General features: G+C 46.4%; 1 protein-coding gene across 1 annotated transcript in view; it reads right to left on the bottom strand.

Annotated features, from left to right (window-relative positions):
• The window catches only part of BOP1 (BOP1 ribosomal biogenesis factor), a 169,841-nt gene that overhangs the window by 52,338 nt on the left and 94,847 nt on the right, over positions 1 to 22,656 (bottom strand). The window contains exons 6-8 of the mRNA XM_085891535.1: positions 20,601 to 20,718; positions 20,308 to 20,409; positions 14,943 to 15,155 (exon numbers count right to left, since the gene is read on the bottom strand). Of these exons, the coding sequence (XP_085747661.1) occupies positions 14,943 to 15,155; positions 20,308 to 20,409; positions 20,601 to 20,718 (433 nt within the window). The remainder of the gene's footprint in view (positions 1 to 14,942; positions 15,156 to 20,307; positions 20,410 to 20,600; positions 20,719 to 22,656) is intronic.

A 22,656-nucleotide genomic window follows, 5' to 3' on the forward strand; every position in this document is an offset into this window, starting at 1 on the left:
TGCAATGCAAACAAACTATTTCACATTTGGTGAAATTTTTTGGTCTATATGATCCAGTCAAAAATGCGGATGATGTTCGAAGATTCCATTTTGCTGCAGAGAGAAACAAGAAAATTTTTATCTGAGGTCTGAATGTTGAAAGATATGCTCTGGCTTTTACAAGTTCATCTTTGCATTTAAGTGAGCAAACCAAGCAGGAAGGTCTCACCTGATGTTACCTACCTGCTTTATTTTGTAATCAATATATATATATATATATATATATATATATATATATATATATATATATATATATATATATATATATATATATATATATATATATATATATATATGCTGATTCCTCAAGACATCAGTGGTTTGGCGATGCTTTGAGCCAGGTGATGTTGATGATGGGTGACGTGGAGGATGACCACTCATAAAATGAGTGAACCAGAGGAAGGATGGCCAAAGGTACTGCAGACGAAGACAAGCTGGTAAAGGCATTGCAGCAGCGCAACATGCTCGCCAGAGAAGCTGCTGCGACCACACTGGAAATTATTGTCAACAAGGGTCTGGCGACCTCTGGCATTCAAGAATCATTGCTTGGTGCTTGTTAGATGGGCCAAATTCAGCTCAAAGCGAAGATGAAGAGCGTGTGAATTTCAAAGCACCCATGCAGAAGAATAAGGCTCCAACACTTACCTCATTGGGGATAAGTTTTTTTTTGTTGCCTGATATTGTCAACATGGATCGAGCCACCTTTGACATAAATGGCTTGATTTCCGCTCATCAATTAAGTTTCAGACCAGGTCACTCTACCCTGGATATGCTGCTTCTGCTCTCCCAACAAAGGATGGAGGTCCTCAATGCCGGACATGAAATCAGAGTCATATCCCGAGACATATCACGTGCTTTTGACACGGTCAGGCACCCTGCCCTGCTCACCAAACTCTCTTCCTATGGTATCCAAGGCCATCTCCACTCGTGGCTCGCAGGCTAACTCTCCTGTCACAGCCAACTTGTGGCCCTAAATGGAGTTCTTTCATCCCCTCTTCCTGTCCAGGCTGGAGTTCCTCACGGTAGCGTTCTGGGCCCTGTTATTTTTCTGGTTTTCATCAACAATCTCTCCGACTCTCTGGAAAATCCTCTGTATCTCTTTGCTGATGACTCCACCCTCTGCCGTACCATCTGTCATCCCTCAGACCGGAAAGCAGCAGCTTCTTCCCTCTCTGCAGATCTGGGTAAAATCACAAACTGGTCCAACACCTGGAAAATGTCTTTCAATCCAGACAAATTTCACACTCTCACCATATCTCTCCGAAAGGACCGTTTGGCAACCCCCCCCCCCCGCACCCCCATCTACTTTCTCAACAATCCTCTGGAAGAAGTCCTTTCTTTCAAGCTTCTGGGTCTCACCATGTCATGATTTTTCCTGGGAAAGCCACATCTCCAACCCGGCCTCCAAAGCCAGTCGCCGACTGAGAATCCTCCGTCATGCAAAGTCCTTCCTTGGCCCACCTGAGCTCCTGACCACATACAAAGCTTTCTTCCACAGCCTGATGGAGTACTGCGAACCCCTCTGGGCTGGTGCTCCTGCCTCCCACCTTTCTCGGCTTCACGCTGTAGAAACCAAGGCATTTCGGATCATTGGCATCTCTCGCGATGAGGCTGAGTCTTTGGGTCTCACACTTTCTCACCGCAGGCAGGTCGATGGTCTTTCTGTCTTCTACCATCTCCTCTCCGGTCTAGCCACCCCCCCTGCTGTGTCTGCGATTTGTCCCCACCATATTTCCGCATGGCGCTCAAGGTCCGCCAAAAACCCCCGTCTGGTAAAGCTACGAAAATCACGAATCACTGCTCACCTTCACTCTTTCCCCCACCTTTGGAATAAACTCCCTCACTCTGTTCAATCCCATTCTTCCCTCCAGGCCTTCAAAACAGCTGTTCACCACCACCTATCACCCCCCATCCAAATCCTCGATCTTTTCTACCCCCATTAATCCACCCCAAACCCACCTCCTTCAAATTCCGTTTTCCTTCCTGAAAGTCCCTGTAATGTCCATCTTGTATTCCCCATGTTCCCCACCCCATCCCTCTCCCTTCCACAGATCTCCTAATGTCTCTGTTCCCCACTGTTTTGTCCTTCCCACTCCCGCCCCTCTTGTCTCATGCCCCCCTCACTGTGCGTTGTGTGTTCGCTCTCATACGAGCCTCGACAAGGTATACAAATACAAAACAAAACAAACTAGAGGGGGAGCACTCGGTGGAGTGCAAAACCTCCGCCGCCAATACTGTAAGGTCACTCAAGTGAACCTGATATCCTATTCATTCTATTTGACATCAACAGTGCTCACAGAGTTATAGTTTGCAACTTTCCCTTTTACTTTTAACTTTTACATCCTCAATTCATTCGTCATAACTGGATTCCTTGAGACAGAAATTGATTTTACGTGGGTCTATCCACCTGAAGTTCCAAAATCAGCCGCAATTATAATTTTGGCATTTTTTTGTTGGAAATCACTTATAACATGTAGAAATGCAAAAAACAATCGAAATTTTGTTGAAAAAAATTTGCTAATTTTTTTTTTCTCAAACAATTTTTTTTCGGAGGGGGGTTGGAAATCACTTAAAACATGTAGAAATGAAAAAAAAGAAATCGAAATTTTGTTGAAAAAAAAAGTTGCAAAAATTTTTTCTCTAAATTATTTTTTTTGTGGGGGGGGGGGGGGTTGGAAATCACTTAAAACATGCAGAAATGCAAAAAAATAAATTCAAATATTTTTTCAAATTGGCCGCCATAGCGGCCATATTGGATTTTGGACCAAGTCCAAAATCTAATGGCATGATCCTTGGACCAGACCTAACGCCCCACCAAGTTTCGTCAAAATCCGCCGAGGAGTTTTTCCATAATACTGTTCACAAACAAACAAACAGAAAGGGGTGAAAACAGTGACCTCCGTCCATCTTCGACGGCGGAAGTTAACAAACAATGGACATCGTGGTCGACCAAGCAAAAGGCAACTATTAAAGAGGACAGAAATATCTTACAAAGATTAATAACTGCTTATATAGTCCTGGGGCTGATTCTCAGAAGGGGCCTAAAATGAAAGTTTACTGCACCCCCCTGCCAACATCGGTTTTATGTGTTTTTCTTGTTTATTGATCTATAAGGTGATGATTTTAAAACATTACCCCTTCTAAAAAGTGTCCATTCGAAGTTTTTGGGGACATTTTTGATACCAGGTATACCGCTTTACCACTAAAATAGGTTTTTTGTGCTAGGGATGGGTGGCCATATTACATTGCAGTTCGGTTTGCTCAGAGTGCACATAAACACATTAAATACAAATCCAGGTGTTCGATTTTGTTTTAGGAGATATTTTCGCTAGAAATTGTGCTAAAATAATGTAAAGATTGTGTGAAAATGATAAAAAAAAAATGTGTGAAAATGGTAAAAAATTGTGCGAAAATTATCAAAATTTTGTTAAAATTATGACAAAATACAATGTTTGTCACTAACATCATAAACTATTATAGAAATTCGCATTCTAGTATATTTCTTGATGTTGACTGCTGCAAATAGTGTCTGGTGCTTATTCAGTGTGAATTGCATTCGGTGCAGAGTATCACGGCATGTATTGAGAACTGAATAAACCCTTTCCAATCTGACGAGCAGCTGTGCCATTTGGCTTCTGGACACGTGGCAACGGAAGATGTAAAGCGAGACCTTTTGATTGCTCGTCAAAGAGGCGTAGGATCACTGAGGACATTTGCAGCAGACAGATTAGGGAAAGATGGAACCAAAGACTTCTACGCTACTCTACCACAACTGCAGCTGCAGCTGAAGACGTTCGCATCCATGAAGAAGAAGAGACGGGGGCATGACACATCGCACGCCAGCGTCCTGAAGTCAACAAGAGACATGTTTGGCCGTCTCCTTGCGATTGGTCAAAGCCGTGAACTATCTATGGAGAAGCTTCTGAGTTACCCACTTGGACCGCTCCCACTCTCAATCGCCATGCCAGATGGAAGTCCAGTGAAGACAGTCAAGGCTAAATTGCTCAGAGCACTAGAAGACAATGTGCAACTGCTGACAAGTATCCCCCGGATGCTACCTGGGTGCTTGACGCAATGGCCATCATCCATTCAGCAAAAACGGCACCAAACATGACATACTCACAACTGGCCTCTTCACTCTTCAACACCATCACATCTGGTTATCCAGCTGGTGCGCGCAAAGACTGGGTAGTTGACACATACCCTGATAAATCAATTAAGATCGCGGAGCGCAACCTGAGAAGCGATGCTGGTATGGAGAGCCTCGAAACCAAGATCCGCACAGGAACACAGAAGATTGACCAGCAGCTGAACAAGTCTCTGATGAGTGGATCCTTCAAATGTGCCCTGACAGAATTCCTCCTGAATGAGTAGTCCAATCCAGAGTATGCTGCGCTGCTGGGCCAACAAGCACTGTTCGTGACAGTTGGAGAGAGGTGCTTCAGGTTGAAGGCCAATGACCAACTAACAGAAGTCCTGAAGGCAGAAGTGGCTGAACTGAGATGCACACACGAAGAGGCAGACACCAGGCTTTTGCTTCACGCAGCCCATGCAGCTGATCACGGTGCTCCTGCTGTGATCATCAAGTCCCCAGACAGTGATGTTGCAGTCATTGCCCTTTCAGTCTGCCATCGTATTAGCTCGCAGCTCATATTTCGCACCGGCACACAACAGCGGACCCGCTACCTTGATCTTACAGCTATGGCACATACCCTGGGACGCGATATCTGCTCTGCTCTCCCAGGTTACCATGCTTCAGTGGCTGTGACTCGACCAGTGCCTTCACTGGGCGCGGAAAGCTGTCAGGACTCAAACTTCGAAAGATCGAAAATGAATTTAGAGCCACTATGAACAGCATTGGGCAGTCCTTCAGTCTGTCAGTAGCAGAACTCGCCAGAGGAGAAGAGGCCATCTGCGCCCTGTATGGGAAGAAGCAGCACAGTAGAGTCAACGAACTGAGGCATGAGATGTTTGGCGTGCATACCACAGACCCATGCAGACTTCCGCCCTGTCAAAATGCAGCCGAGTTCCACCTACGTCGTGCCAATTACCAGGCTGCCATTTGGAGAAGATGTCTCGAGAACTGCCGACATGTACCCACTCCACATGGTCATAGCTGGGATGTAGCCGGGAATGAGATCACCATCAAATGGTTAGATGTTTCTCCTGCCCCGACGTCTGTCATGGAATGTGTTAGCTGCCGGTGTTTGCGTTGTGCTGACCGGAGGTGCTCCTGTAGACAGAATCAACTAAGTTGCACCAGAGCATGCAGATGCAAGCCTGACCAGTGCGGGAATTCCAAAGAAACTATCGTTGATCCACTGGAATCCGACGATGAGACAGATGACAAATTGGACATTGAACAATTCATATGAATCCAGTTTTTCTTATCAGGTAAGTAAGATTTTGCTTGGTCTACAGGTCTTTTAACCTTATTTTATACGGGGTCTGAAATGACATGGGAACGTGCGAGAAACCTGAAACTTTGCCAGTTGCTACTGCCACATGCTTATTTTATAAAAATGAACTCATTTTAATTTTTGCCTCAACAATGAGCTAATTCTGACGTCAAGAATAATTAATTTTAGCGAAATTCCATGTTTTTAGTAGGTAAGTTTTAGAGTAAGAACCCCCCCCCCCCTTGACAAATTGCTCCCAAATTTGGTACACGTTTTTAGAAATGACATAGGATAAACGTCACCAAGTTTCAGTCATACCTCTAACCGTCACGACGTTATAGGCAGAAAACAAATATGCCCCCCTCCCATGTAAAATAGGGTTAATATGTGTATTATTCAGTAATAAACACGAGCCAAAACCCCGTCACAGACGGATTCCGTTCATTCAACCACCCTCACCAGCTCACCCACACTCGATGGACATGGACTGGACAGGGCGTCCTTGTCCCCGCCTACTCATCCCCCGCCCCTGCCCCATTCCCCCCCCATCTCCCGCCTTCAACTTGCTTATCCCCGCCCAAAAATTTGCTTACCTTGCCCCCCGCCTCTTCACTCCTCGCCCCCGTCTCAACGAAATGTGTTTATTCTGCTTCAGAGTTGAAGTTTGACTATTGCCACTATGTGCGATGCACTCTTACAGGTACGAAGTTTCTTTCAGTCCAGGTCACAAGACCGAGAAAAACGTGACGCGACCGCGAGGAGGAGCACAACATTGGTCCTTCAGTATTAATATATAGATAGAAGATACAATGTTTCTTGTTACATTTTTTGTGTCAAATTCACATTCTGAGGTAGTCAGCACGTGCAGAAGAGGGTTTTACATTGCAGACGCTATTTTCGAGGAGTGGAATTACACCTCTTAGCGGTGACGGTCTGTCGTCGACAGACGTAATGACGTCAGCGAATGACCGATGATGTCATGACGTCCTGACGCCTCTTAGCGGTGACGTCACACGTCGCCATGTAAACGAATGTAAAACGAAAAGTGTTTCTTCTGCTTCGGAGTTGAAGTTTGACTATTGCCACTATGTGCGATGCACTCTTACAGGTACGAAGTTTCTTTCAGTCCAGGTCACAGTACCGAGAAAAACGTGACGCGACCACGAGGAGCAGCACAAAATTGGCCCTTCAGTATTAATATATAGATGTTTTTCAGGGTTTCGATAAACGTCCATGCAGGTTTAGTAAAGTTACAATGCCTCAGCACAATACAAAATGCTTCCTGAAGCAAACAATATTGTCCTATACGAATGCTACAATACTTAATACTGCAAAAAATGTCAGGTTTTGCCAAAACGTATCACTATATGAAATGGCTTGCAATGGGTCATTTGGACACTTTTTGAAAGGGGTAATGTTTTGAAATCAGATGTCTATAGATGATATAACATGAAAAAACCATCAAACCTATGTTGGCAGGGGGGTGCAGCAAAACTCAAAATTTTGGAATCAGCCCCAGGACTAATAGGGCAGGGCACACAGTCCTACCGAGACAAAATCTTGCAGCACAAGCTAATACTAGTGCTGCTGTGACTAGCAAAAACCGATGGAAGCTTACGCACTGCCGATAAATCACTGCAAGCCAAAGTGCTTAGCACTCATGTCAGTACCCTGGCAACAGTGACTTTAAGTAGGACAACCTGCTTCGTCATTGATGGCCAAGCCTTGGTGATGGCTCTGGGGAAGCCACAAGACAAAATGACATTTGGTGACTATGCAGAAACATTTGGCAAAACGGTAGACAGGAAACCCTCCAATATCACGTGAGTTAGGTTCCTGCAAAATGCTGCTATAGTTGAAACCGCAATAGTGGAAACTAAGGACCAATGGGAAAGCGGGGGTTCGGTTCCTGGACTTCGAGAAAATATCAAGGAAGATCGATGGCAGCCGAAAATAAACACATCACTATTGAAAAACACACGTAAATATGTACATAAAGCATGTTAACATTGAAAAAACCTCTTGCCAAAAGGTCACACTGAGGTGAACAGAGCTGCTATCCACCAGGAGCGACTCCTTGAGGAATATCTGCCTACGAGAGATTCCGATGAGAATCGTTCTACAGAGTAACCATGAAAAATATGCTTTTGCCTCATAACGTCACCAAATGACGTCATAATGTCTCAAGCTTGACATATCTAGAAAGCACTCATGGAGGTGTTCAATTTGAGGTACTACACGATATGGTACCTAAGATTTCAAAATTTGACCTTGGGGTAAAAATATTTTGACCTGAGGCACTAACCATGAAGGTCAAGTCCAATCGCCACCAAAAACTAATCAGCTGAGTGCCAGACCATGAACTATATTCCCATAAAGTTTGGAGATTATTCGATTAAAATTACTCAAAAAATAAGGGTTTCGGCGACTTCCATGATTTACCGCAAAGTGACCTTGACCTTTGACCTTTATGTGTGCTGAAGGGTATTGTAGTAATACTACAATATGTGTACCCACAAGAGTTTTCGATGAGAATTGTGCTCGACAGAGTGATATAAAGGTGAAAAATCCAATGATTACAGACAAACAAACAAACAAACAAAAAAAAAACTTACCAAGTAACAGATCTTGCAACAACGAAGTTTTGGCAAGATAATAAGCATGAAAATACAATAAATACAGTGTAAATTAAACAAAAACACATGACTTTTACCTTTTAAATTTATTACAACACAGCGAGGTTGGTAATGGTAAACATATTACGTACTCACACTGTACTCTGCTGTAAATAGAAAACACAAGAATTAGATTGGGATGATGCTGTGAGAGGGGGGAGGGTGGAGTGGAGCAGGTGAAGGGTGAGCGGGGAAAGGGGCGATTCAGCGAACAGAAAAGCAGCATTAGCTTTACGATGAAGGCGCCTGCAGCAATGCCGCAACCCACAATGGAGAAGGGTAACACGATCCTGAAATCACCTTACCTTGAACCACGATCACCTTAACAGCCTTGCTTGGGGAACAAGGTACGAGATGACATCGTCTTCCAGAATAATCCCACCTTGGCGGTGTTAACTTGTTCCGTTATAAATCCCTTTCCCTCACTTTGTTTCATGAGCTACGCATAAGAATACATGTTTGAGAACGGGGGTTCGAATCCGGGTATCGGAAATAAAGCATTTTCCCAAAAAGGTTTGAACACGGAGTTGGAAAATGGACATTTGGGAATGAGATTTGAAGGATAATGACCGTTTGGGAATTAGGTTTGAAGGATGATGAAGATATACGAATGAGGAATACGACAATGGGGAAGGTTCTGTCTGCAATCATTGAACCCGTAATCGGGGACCGTACAGATGCTGCATTTTCTCCTCGAACCAACCGAACAACTCCATATATTTCACCCAATGTCATAACCTTTCTCTGCCTTTTGGTACAACTAACTTTGTACAACACTACATTTACACTCATTCAAAAGAGTACGTGAGAAACACCACAAGAGGTAATCATTCACACACGGGCCACAAACGATGCCTAATTTCAGCTCAAAAACCACAACTGGTCGAAATGAAATCTCGCGATAAAAGAATCGGAACACAATAAGTTTCCCACGATTGGTAGAAACCCGCGATCGTAGAACCCGCAATATTGGAGGGTTTACTGTACAACATGGGAAAAGCCTAAGACAGGTGAGATGAGATATAGGAGCATGCGCCAGAGTGGTGTGTCGCTGCATCCACTTTCCATTGGTACTCCTCCGTCTGGCTATCCCCCGGGCAGATGCCTGGCCCATCCCCATCTCCTTGAGATTCCGATCAACCTGCTGCAACCACGAGGCACATGGTCATCCTGTTGGCCTTCTCCACTCACGAAGCTCCCTCGCTGAGAATCTGGTGATCGGGATCAGCGTCAGGAAATCGAACCGCATGTCCATACAGCCGCAGCTGACCCTCACGGACGATGCAGGTAACAAATCTCATTTGAGTCTCTCGCGGCAACTGCTTGTTGGACACAAAGTCTGACCAGTGATAGCCAAGGATTCTCCAAAGAGACCAGGTACTGAAGGAGTTAAGTATTCATCTCAGATCATTGGTCAGAGTCCAAGACTCATTGGTCATTGGTCAGGTGCACCAATGGCTGCCTCATTATGCGTTACAGCTACAGATGACTGAGATTACCATGTACCGAAGGTTGCAGATGTCACAGCCAAGACAGCTTCTGTCAGAATATTTTGGAGGATTGATATTGTTGTGGTTGAGGAAATTCGCAAACCACCATTCAGGTCCCGTAGGTGAGATATCTCTGTCAGTACATGTGTAGTTAGCCACAAACCCGTTGTTTAGAGGGAATAAATGTGATTCATTCGGGCTGCGACCCTTTAAGATAGCCGTTTTTCTGTTCTATCTTTATTTTGAACCAACCACGTCTCAACCTCCATCACACAACAACCACCAACTGCAACGCCGCTTCACAACAACAACAACAACGCCAACAGCCACGACCTTTACCTTCACAACTCGCTCTCGCAAACATCGCATCACCACCATTCCAAGCGTCACCGTGGCCAGGGACCACCACAATAAACCCTCCACCACCTTCACCTCTCCTTCTGCGGCCATTCCCGCGCCGCTTGTGAACGCTGAGCGTCAGGCTGTCCTGGCCTCGTGCGGGGCACGCGTTGAGCCGCGGGTGCAAAAAGTGGCCTTTCCGAGGAGAGGTCGGATCAGGAATGATACACGCCCACTTCCGATCCGTCCAATCATTAAGCGCGGGGCGATTTGGCCCCGCCTCCAGGTGCGTCGGAGTAGAATCGATATATGCAAATTCGAGGATCAGGGGAGGTTCACGCCCACTTTTCCTCCATCCAATGGGCGAGCGTGGCTCCGCCCCCGAGCTCATCCTGATCCGGAAATTTGCATATGGGTTCTCCTGCCGCACTATAAAGCGCCGAGCGCGGGGCGAATTCAGTCAGTTTCTGTTTTGGGCTAGGGTGAGTTGGAGAGGTGTGGCGGCGGCGAAGTGTGGCAGCGGCAGAGTGTGGCAGCAGCAGAGTGTGGCAGCAGCAGTCAAGACGGGTCTGGAGGAGAGTCGGTCTGTCGGGGTTCGGAGTCTGTCGGGGAGCTGCAGAGAGGGGAAGCCGGGAACGCGGTCGAGGTCGCAGTGGAGTCGCTCGTCGCGGGACCCAAGCAAGCCACCTATCCTCTTTCCCCAGAGCATCAACAACCCCCCCTGTTTCCCCCCGCGCTGAGATAGTGCGAAAAGGGGGCCCCATTCCCACCCCATTCCAAGCAGTGCCAACGAAACCCGCGGAGGAGCGCGGAGTCGGGGCACCGCCGCGACATTTGCGGCTCATCACAAGACGGGTAGGCTCCGCCCGGTCTCGGCCCACAGCCCCGTCTGTCCCCTTGTATTTGAGGGTGGCCCCTTTCTTTTGCTTTTGAGTATATGTGTTGTCGGCGCCGTCTGTAAAGTAAAACTGTGTAAGTGTTGCCATGTGCTCGCGTAGTAGATCTGCATTGTTGTGTTCCTTTTGTTACATTTGCTTTTGGTGCATAATTGTTGTAATTGTATATGTGTGCTTTCCATTTGCCGCGGAATAAATGTGCCTTATGTTGAACTGTTTTTCCCGTTTCGCTTCGTCTTTTCTTTAATTGAATCTCCATCTTACTTCACGTAAAGGGTTGGTAGTGGGCTAAATACGTCCGATAATAATTAATCGGAACCGTCGAGGTCGACGATATAACACCGCTCAGTTATCCCGATAGTACGGAACGGGTCGCTTCAGTGGCCCGTGTCCGGGGTCGACCTGCGGCGAGGTGCGATCGCCTGGTCTACCCTCCGTGTGGGTACTTAGGTAGGTCGAATTTGGCGAACAACCCTATCCCACGCGGGGGGGCGGTTGGCACGATCGTGGTGAGGCCGAAAGGCCCACCCGTGACTAGTTCCCGGTGTTAGTCCGAGAGGGCCACGACGGAATTGTCCGTCCGGTGGGCGACGTGCCGCGTTTCGAGTTACGTGGCCGCTCGCACGCCGGCGGGCGCGAATTCGCAACAATATTATACGTAATTTATCTGAAATTCAATGTCAGTCTTCACGGGACTTCTGTCATTTCGCATTGCTTTATACTTCATTTCTTTGTTGTTTGGGGGAGGGGTGTATTCTGGTCATCTGGGAAGGGCAAATTACCTTATTATTTGGGGGAAATGTAGGAAGCTTAATTACTTTTGTCCTGTCTGCTGTTGAGGAGTTGAAACAAAAAGCCTTCTTGTGTCTTTTATTGCCAATCATAAAGTACTGCCTCAGTGGTCATTTTGCATTCTAGCGGACATGGGGTTAATACATTTGAGTCAGCCATCATAGGGTTAAAAACTCAGAATCTAATGTGGCAGACACTTTAATCAAACTCAGCATACCCTAAAGTACAAAATGAGCCTGAATGCCAATCATTAACATGAAATGCTTCCAACTACCTTTTTTAAGCCCTTTTTTTCAAAATTTGTCCAAGACTAAAATTAAAATGACTAATAATGAGTATCAAAATAAAGTAGACTTGTGGCCGGACATTTCAATTTAAAATGACGTTGGTATGAGTTCATTTATAACCTGGAGGGAGGCTTGAGGGCTTGTTAACAAGTCACATCTTTGACTCTCACATTCTGCTTAATTCCTTGGTTTATTGGGCACCGACATCAACCATCGCACTAAAATGAAAGTTCATGCTTGGCAGCCATTCCAAATGATAACCTCAGCTCGACAGTCATTCAAGGCTGACTGCTTTAACAAACTAGAAAGGCACTCGGAAGAGCGCATACCTCCACCACGCAATGCCCGATCCAATAGAACACATCAGGCCCAATAAATATGTCGTTTTTAGCCCCATCTCTCAATGGTGAAGAATCACTTGAAAAATTAAAGAAATCTCGTATCCGGATCCAGATTCTGATCTTCACCAAAATAGAATCAATTCTTCCTTGCCACACACAATGTGTCCACCAAGTTTCATCTGAATCCGCCCAAAACGTTTTGAGACATCGTGTTATATTGTTACGAATTTGGAAACCTATCGCACACAACATTCAGGTCCTATAGATTAGTTATATCAGTAAGTATGTGTTTTATAGATAGCTTACATCCCCTAGTCTAATGGGTGAATACATGTAAATGCGCTGTGAAGTTATTTTAAGTGTCAGGTTTTCTTTTATTTAACACCAACGATAACAACGCCATCTTCACTTCCATCCTGACGCCATGACGCTCGCAGCATTCTTCGTGCGCTTGCCAGCAGGCGCGCGCATAGGCGGAGCCTAGCGTAGGCATGGCGTTCCTCCTTAGCCAATCGGCAAGGAGCAGGCGTCTTCCCCGCCCCGTCTCCGACTCAACACGATCGCCATTAGACACGCGGTCAGAGGAAAGGCGTTGGGCGGAACCACAAACGCCTCTGCTCTGGACTCCGCCCAGGGGGGTGGGAGTTGCCCCGCCTACCGTGCGCCTGTCCAATGGAGGGCGGCCAGGGAATTGCGCGATGGTTCCGACCAATGAGAAGGCGAGTGGCCATAAAAAGAGGGCCCTCCCTGGAAGGAAGGACAGAGAGAGTGTGGTCGGCATGAGCAAAAAAAAAAAAAAAAGAGTGTGCGGTGTCCTGGGTCTGCTGGAGTGCGGCGTCTCTGCCTGGGCTCGTGGTGGACTGCATCTCGCGCTTAAGAGGTGCCTCATCTGGCGCATTAGAGCGAGCGACCCTATTTGGTCGAGGGAGATCACCTCGTCCTACCTCAGCTAGGTTCAGCTGCGCTGGTCCGTCCTTCGGTGACCGGAGCCCCGGAAAGGAGTGGACGCCCAGCCGCGCGCTCGCGGCCAGGTAGCCAGCCAGCCAACCTGATCTTCAGCCCGACTGTCCTCCGGGCTGGAGGTCCAATTAAAGACCAGTTGGTCCGATTCTTTGTGTGTGCGTGTGTGTGTCCTGTGGGCCCCGTCTTTAAGTAGTAAATTGTTTAAGTGCTTGTGCTGTATAAATTTGCAATTAATAATCGGTTTAGCTCTGCCCTTACGTGCTTCCCTCATTCCCCACCTATTGTATAAATAAACCCCCATTTGTTAAATGTTTTCAGCTCGTTCGTATCTATTCTTTCATTGACTGAGCGTGTCGCGTGCCGGGGAATTAGCTGGCAATTGCCGTTATAACGGGACAATCATGACCGACGGTTCTCGGCGATTAAACCGCTCGGAATCGCACACGGAACGAGCGTGCAAAGCGGCTCGTTTCCGTACGGGTGCCGTCGAGGGTGTGAAGACTCGGTAGATCGCTACGTGGTCTCTGGGTATTTTGAAATTCGGCGAATAACCCTGTACCACGTGGTGGAAATATTGACACTTCACGGTCCAAAACAAAGGACCTGTATTCTCCGGAGTTTTCCGGAGAAGTACGATCTGAATTCCGGGCGATTGGTCGAGCCGACTTGCGGCTCCATCTAGCGGACGTGCACACGGCCGATACCAGGCCCCGCAACAATACATCATTTTTAGCCCGATCTCTCAAGGGTGAAGAATCACTTAAAAATTTCTAGTAGTCGGTTCCGGATCCGTATCTTCGCGAAAATTGAATCAATTCAGCCTTGTCACACACGCAACCTGCCCACCAAATTTCATCTGGATCCATGCACAACTTTTTGAGATATCTTGCACACAAACAAACAAATAGGGGTGAAAACATAACCTCCTTCCACCTTCAGTGGCAAAGGTAAAAAGAAAATAGTAACCAGACTATGTGGCCCAGTGACTTGCTCAATTTGGTGATGTGGTAGTCCACCTCCTTGACACTTTTCTGCAGAGGACAAGGAAACTTCCAGAATACTCTGAAGGTCATTGAACACATTGACATCCAGTAAAATATGCCTGACATGGAGTTCCTCAATAGCTGATGTCAGGCCATAGATTTTGTTTCCCAAGTGGGCTGGGAGATGCGATTCTTACAATGGCTTAACCAACAGAAACGATCTGGGTTGAGGGGGGGGGGTGTTGTGGCTTCCAGGTCAGTAGGAATTCTTGAATGATACTTTCTGGTACTATCTAAAAGTTTTTTTTGGAGTGATTTAAAGCAGAATCGCTGGTGCTGAGTGATACTGCCGTTTTAAAGGAGCAGTTCAGTAATCCGGCAGGGAGACCTTTTGTTATGGTTACAGGAGAAAGCTGCTACAAGGGAATGGCTGGAGAGGGAGAGAGAGAAGGGAAGGAAGAGAGAAGGGAAGACGAAAGAGGCAAATTGAGATTGAGCTACTGAGAGGAAGAGTTAATTGAACAAAATCTGAAACTCCCACAAAGCATGAGTTATGAATTGTGATTTCTCTGCACATTACAAAGCAATAAACTGAAGTTAAAGCGAATATGAAAGTGTGAGTTATTTATATCTTAGTTATGGATTACTCCACCTTTATTACGGTTACTATGTCAAACAAATGTTGGCCTGGTCATGTTGCAAATCATGGAGTAAAAGTCACCAGAAAGCTAAACAAACCTCCTCTTCAGTGAGCAGATACTCTGGCGGAGGGTTGTAGGATTCAGCATTGCTAGGAAGAGGTACTCGTGGAGCCGGAACATGCATCCCGTGGCGACCCATTATTGCCCGAGGATCCTCGCTGGCCCAGAGGTCGTAGTAGCGCGGCATATCATCACGCGGTAGACGGGGCTTGATCCAGCCCATCTTGATGGCATGCACGAGCTTGGAAACCTGCATTAGGAAGCAAATGTGTTCATCTCGATAGTACAGTATGTTCTATTTCTCAATACTTAAACAGCACTGCTCAGGAAGAAAATGGAACAGTTAAATAATCTCTGGGGTAAAGATTAAGATACAACCGACAAATTGAGGAAGAAAAGTACATATCTGATAATCTATTTTTTCAATACAAGTGGGAGGATCATGTAAGGGCGAAGAAAAAGAGGTTGAGGGGGAGGCGATCAATAACCGTTGGCACATTTCCAAGAGCTCAGGAATGACACCAAGTCGACAACTTCGGAAAATCATTGCATCATTACAGATCTAGCTTAATGGTTAAATGGGTTTGGTTTATAATAGTTATTTCCAAGTGTATGTTAGCACATGTGCCATCTATCTATAATTCCAGCAGTGTGTGTGTGTGTGTGTGTGTGTGTGTGTGTGTGTGTGTGTGTGTGTGTGTGTGTGTGTGTGTGTGTGTGTGTGTGTGTGTGTGTGTGTGTTTGTCTGCAACCGCCATTTCTCGACAACCGCTGGTCCGATCTGATTGAAACTTGCCAGGAATATTGCCAGGGACCCGCGGATGTGCCTTTTCAAGGTTTGATATTAATCAGCCGAGTGGTTCTCAAGTTACGGCCATTTTATTGCTTTTTTCAGTGTTGGAAAGGTGTATATATATATCGCAGCTGAAGTGTCGTTCCACCGTATCATGCCATTTTTTCTCAAAGATATCTCAGAATAATGATAACAACATATTAATAATGATAATAAAAGCACAATAATTGGCAGTAATAAAAAGAATAACGTGATACAATGACCAATGTCTGTCAACCAATAACGACCTATATATTGTCTGTCAACCAATAATGACCAATAACGTCTGTCAACCAATGACAGGACACGGTGCTATGACATCACAAACGACATCACAATTAATGGGTTTTTTTTTAGGTTTTTTTTTTTTGCACAATTGACATCACAATTCTCCTTCTTCTTCGTTTGGTATGACGTCACAATTGACGCTGGGGACCTGAGTATGTGCCTTTTCAAGGTTTGATATCGTTCTTCATTCGTTTCAGCTGTTTTCCCAAGTGTTTCCCAAGGTTTGAAAGCTGTTTTTTCCCAAGGTTTGAATTAATTGTTGTGCTTGGTAGACATTTGTGAATACATTTACAGAGGGGCGAGAGAGGAGGGGGAGAGGGGAGGGGGGAAAGAGGAGGGCGAGAGAGGGGGGAGAGAGGGGGCAAGAGAGGGGGGCAAGAGAGGGGGGCAAGAGAGGGGGGCAAGAGAGGGGGGCAAGAGAGGGGGGCAAGAGAGGGGGCAAGAGAGGGGGCAAGAGAGGGGGGCAAGAGAGGGGGGCAAGAGAGGGGGGCAAGAGAGGGGGCAAGAGAGGGGGCAAGAGAGGGGGCAAGAGAGGGGGGCAAGAGAGGGGGCAAGAGAGGGGGCAAGAGAGGGGGCAAGAGAGGGAGGCAAGAGAGGGGGGCAAGAGGGGGGCAAGAGAGGGGGCAAGAGAGGGGGGCAAGAGAGGGGGGCAAGAGAGGGGGCAAGAGAGGGGGGCAAGAGAGGGGGCAAGAGAGGGGGGCAAGAGAGGGGGCAAGAGAGGGGGGCAAGAGAGGGGGCAAGAGAGGGGAGCAAGAGAGGGGAGCAAGAGAGGGGAGCAAGAGAGGGGAGCAAGAGAGGGGAGCAAGAGAGGGGGGCAAGAGAGGGGGGCAAGAGAGGGGGGCAAGAGAGGGGGGCAAGAGAGGGGGTGAAAGAGGGGAGGGAGAGAGGGAGGGAGAGAGGGAGGGAGAGAGGGGAGGGAGAGAGGGAGGGAGAGAGGGGAGGGAGAGAGGGGAGGGAGAGAGGGGAGGGAGAGAGGGGAGGGAGAGAGGGGGTGAGAGAGAGGGGGCATCACAATTCAAGAGAGGGGGAGAGAGGAGGGGCGAGAGTGGGGGCGAGAGAGAGGGGCGAGACTAGGGGGAGAGAGGGGGGGCGAGAGAGAGGGGGCGTCACAATTCTTCTTCTTCTTCGTTTGATATGAAGTCACAATTGATGCTGGGGACCTGAGTATGTTTCCCAGGTGTTTCCCAAGTTATGGCCATTTATGATACGGTTGGTCCGGTCTAAGTGAAAAAAATGCTCCAATCCAGTCATCGTTTACGAGAGAGAAGGAACGAAGCTGCACATACTGGCACGCACCTACGGGCCCGTATTAGTGTAATTAAAGTTATTAACGAGGGAGTGCCGAATGAAATGTTTTAGCGAGTCCCTCATATTCCCGCCAAAAATGTTTGTGTCTAAGCCCCTGCATTTCCTTTCCCTTATACTTTGCCACGTTCCTCGTGTACCTCTGTCCGATTTGTGTTTTTCCATTCTTTTCAGAAGCAGGACTGTACAAAAGGTCATGCCGCATCAGGAATGGTCATTCCGCAGTCACATATTGGAAGCAAAGCCAACATGTTATCGGGAAAGTACCAGACCCCCAGCCAATCAGCACAGGCACATGATCCTCTCGCAATGTCCACGGGGACTGAGGAGTGTGCATCATGGGTGGTTTATCAAGGCCTGCGGGAAGATCTAAAAGAGTGCTCGAGACATATATATATATATATATATATATATATATATATATATATATATATATATATATATATATATATATATATATATATATATATATATATATATATATATATATATATCTCTGGAGGTGGCAGCTGTGTTCTCTTTGCCACATTTTCCCCCTATGGCACTGTAGTCTGCTTACAGCACTGTGGTTCCTGCCAGAGTCTACACAATATTAGTAGCACGTGAAGCCTGCAGGCAGGATGAACCCCTCGATACCATGCTCTGGCTCATCACCAAAACCAGGCACAAGCAGGGCCACTCTCACCTCAGATCATCTCGATTCTCTTTCACTCTCTTCCCCAAGTCCTGTGTATCCCCTATATGAATGTGATTAAAAAAAAATCAAGTTCATTGTGGTTCTGAGGGCACTTGTTTTTATTTATTTATTTATTTATTTATTGGTTTCCATCCGTTCTGTATCGCAGCTTGTGGCCGTATGCACTTTTTCTTCCCCACCCCAATGTCCATTGTAATAGATTCCCTTGTTAAAGAGAACCTGTTTTGTGGCCATTGGGGAACAGGAACTCCATAAGGACATAGGAAATTGGAATAAACCCATTGGCCAAGTGAATTAGGTTTGTGCATTAAAGCGCTGTTAAAAGCGGGATGCCAGTCTCGGTTGCTCGGCCATTTTGATAGGCTGATTGGCCGACGGTTGTGCGGTGTTGAACGGTGATACATACGCAAATCACTGGTGGATGTGGTGACCCATGGTCCCATACCCACCTGGCAAGTGCATTGGTCAGCAGAGACCGACGACTGTAACAATGTAAAGGTATCCCTCGAATTGTTCAAATCAAACCAGTGTGCTCTTATAATCAGTCTTATAAAATGAAATTTATCTCATGTTTTGCATCCTCTTCTCCTGTCTCTCCAAAATTCAGGAGAAAATATACAAGGTCCGTCTAAAACGTAACGGGACTGACTTCACAGAAATTTTATGCCAAAAAAATATATTGAAATCACAGCTTGGCCCTTTCAAAATAGTTTCCCTCCAGTCTCACACACTTGTCCATCCTCTTCTTCCACGCTTCAATGCACCCCTGGAAGGCTTCTTCTGGAATCCTCCGGAGCTCCGTCGTCACGGCCCTTTTGATGGCCTCTACATCAGGAAATCAGGTCCCCTTGAGTTTAGGGAATAAGAAAAAAATCGCAAGGGGCCAAGTCTGGTATAGACGGGGGTTGCTCCAGAGTTGGCACGTTCCTCTCTGCCAGAAACTGTCGGATGTTCAGAACACTGTGAGCAGGGGCGTTGTCATGGTGGAGCACCCAGGCGTTGTTCTCCCACAGATCCCTCCTCTTGTCCCGGACTGATCTCATGAGGTGCCGGAGGATCTCCTTGTACACGTATTGATTCACTGTTTGACCCTGTAGTAAAAACTCGAAGTGGACGATGCCCTTGATATCAAAAACCGCGATGAGCATCACCCTGACCTTCGACCTCGACATCCTTGCTTTCTTTGGTCTTGGTAATGCCGGACTTTTCCACTGACGACTCTGCCGTTTGGTCTTGGGATCGTATTTGAATATCCACGATTCATCACCAGTAATGACTTTCCCGAGCAGGTCTGGATCGTCATCGAAGCGCTGGATAATGTCTTGACAGACAGTGACTCTTTGCTGTTTCTGGTCCTCGGACAACAGCTTGGGGACCATCTTTGCGCACACCTTGCGAATTTCGAGATTTTCAGTGATGATGCTCCAGACAGTGTCCTTGTTGATGGAAAGTTCCTCAGCAATCATCCGCACCGCGAGTCGACGATCTGCGTGCACAATCTGCTTCACACGCTCGATGTTGTCCGCCGTTCTGCTCGTTGAAGGTCTTCCAGACCATGGATCGTCTTCAACCTCCTCCCGTCCCTCTTTGAACCTCTTGTTCCATTCAAATGCATATGAACGTGACATCGTTTCTTCCCCATAGACTTGCTGCAGCATTGCGAAGGATTCGGAAGGTGTTTTGCCAAGCTTGGCAAGAAACTGCAGATTGGCTCTCTGCTCACGACTCATAGCGCGACGACTCAGACGAGACAACATGTAAAGCACGACCTGTAAAAAAAAAAAAAAAAAAAAAAAAAAAAAAAAATCACACAATGAGCAGTGAACCATCACCAATCATATGTATTGCTGGAATGTTGTGAAAGACTGACGCAACCCGTTCATTCAAGTTATGTAAGTGGAGCACACAGCACGCTCAGTCCCGTTACTTTTTAGACGGACTTCGTATGACAAAAAAAAGTCTATTTGCTTGAATGATTGACCCTGTTATCAGAACCTCAGAAAGCAAAAATGTCCAGTTTCACGACAGGAGTAGTCAACGAGGAAGCTCACATAAAGGAAGCAAGAAGCATTAGGTTGCTGTGAAATAACTCTGATGATACTCGTGATCACACACACATCACCACCCAAACTCTCAGGTTACCCTTTACAATCTGCTGAAAGTTAACAAATCACAGTACGGGGTTAGTGATGGCGAAACACCACTGGACATCCAAGAGCTTCTCCAATAAATTTTCACATCGAGGTTAAAGAACAGAAAAGCCTCAGCCGAAGGCCTCACCTTTTCTTTGTCGGAGAGTGATGGGATGAAACTGCGTTTGTGAGCAGGTGTGTTCGTAACAGGGTGGATCATGACTTGGCTTGAGAAGAAATCGGAGGCAGGCTGTTGGGCAGGAAAAGTCAAGAGGCACTGCGATTACACCAAAGCATAAAAAATGCTTGCCAAGACAGAGTTTAAACTTTTGAAGACACAAACATTTCCGATACAAGCACAGCAGTCAAAAAAACAAAAATCTGAAAAGTTTAGGATGAAATGATACATTTCATTAACAAAAGAAAACAACAACAAAGCACCTCATAGGGATCAATGCTCGGATCTCCATATCTGCCTTGCTGCAGCCGACGGACGAGGGCCACCTGCTCGTCGGTAAGCTTGATGTCCGTATCTGTATTTTTATCGTACACAGTTCGCCTGGACAAGCACAATCACATCACCATACAGTTACACAACTAAAAATAAAAATCAGTACTCCACAACATTTAGAGGACAGGAGATTTTGGCTTCAACATCCATCCATCCATATATATATATATATATATATATATATATATATATATATATATATATATATATATATATATATATATATATATATATATATATATATATATATATATATATATATATGTATGTATGTATATATATATGTATATATGTATCTTCTTCTTCTTCTTTCGGCTGCTCCCGTACGGGGTCGCCACAGCGGATCATCCGTATGATCCGCATAGTGATTTGGCACATGTTTTACGCCGGATGCCCTTCCTGACGCAACCCTGGTCGCCTCTTAGAACACAGGGATATAGTACACCTATTTTAACCGGGATGTACTATATATATATATATATATATATATATATATATATATATATATATATATATATATATATATATATATATATATATATATATATATATATATATATATATATATATATATATATATATATATATTGTTGCGGGTCGGGGTCCGGTGGCGAGAACGACCACGAGGTGGGGGAATTTACATCGATTCCCACCAGACTCCCCGGAATTGTAGGCCGTCACTCACAGATAATTCCGTGATGCGGCGGGTCGCTTAACCGACCGTGGACGCCAATACCTCAACCACGTGGCATGGGGTCCCTCCTGTCCAGAATCAAGTTACCTAATTAACCACGCGGTTTCAACTACAGGGGAACCAAGTCCTCGGTACGCCTTGCCCGAACCGGATCACTCTACCGACTACGGTAGAGTACCGACTACCATTCCGGATCGGATGCAGCCGAGCGGAACTTCCAAGGACGTACCGGCTCGAAGGAACGGATTATCGGGAATAAATACCCGGCTAAACTCAGATCCGAACCATGCTGGACCAATGGAGGAAAAGACAAAGACGAGCTAGGAACATTTCTACAATGATTTATTTACACTAAAGCGGGGAAAAGCATGTGGCACAGGAAAAAGATTTATTGGTGTGTTACACAGGGGAAAGATGAGAGAGGTGTGGTGTGACAATTATGCAAGCAACTTATAAAAGCAGACACAGTGCAGACTTAACGTGAGACTAATAAAAGCAACAATTACAACAATAACGGTCTTAAACAGGCTTATCTAACGGACAGGCGCCACACACTCAGACAAAATAAACCCAATGAAAAGAAAAGGGGACCTTTTGCAACCAGGGTGGGAGGGAGTTGAGGTCACAGTTTCTGGTACCTGAGCGTTTCTGGAGAAAGGGTGCTCCGTGGTGCGGCACCTGACAAAGGTCGTGCGGTTCGGTCCACAGCCGCACGTGTGGAGATCGTGTCCGTCAAGGAGCTTGAGTGGAGAGAACGGAGTCCGAGGCGAGAAATGGAGCAGTCCACAGGACCAGGCAAGAGACCTGGTCGAGGTCGGGTGTGCGTGGACCAGCAGTCGGGCCGTCGAGGCGGGACGTGGTCAGAGCCAAGCAGCGGAACACCTTCACAATGACCCCGTCACTAACAACTGCAACCTTCCAATCCTTCTCCCACTCCAAAGAACTCCTTTTCATCCCATACAACTCGACTCTGAGGATTGCTTCGTATTTTATAGACCACGGAGCCAGGGGGTGGAGCCATGGTGAAGCTGACGTCATGGTTCATCCTGATTGGACCGGGCCTTCATGCGGTCCGCCTTCCTGGGTGGGGTCTCGCCAGAGGCCGGCAAGGCCCGCCAACACCACGTGTCTGGGTTTGGGAAGGTGGAAGCTGAGATGGAACTGCCACAGCGAACGTCAGGATTCTGACTGGGAAAACGAGTCTCTGGGTAGGCGCCCGTCACGCTGTGGTAAGTGAGGTCAGGGTGCGAGGCAGGCGAGATGAAGGTACCGTGGTTCAAATAAAAGGGGAA

Source organism: Eptatretus burgeri, chromosome 8, assembly GCF_056783735.1.
Source record: "Eptatretus burgeri isolate ZD-2024b chromosome 8, Ebu_testis_v1, whole genome shotgun sequence".
Taxonomy (NCBI): domain Eukaryota; kingdom Metazoa; phylum Chordata; class Myxini; order Myxiniformes; family Myxinidae; genus Eptatretus; species Eptatretus burgeri.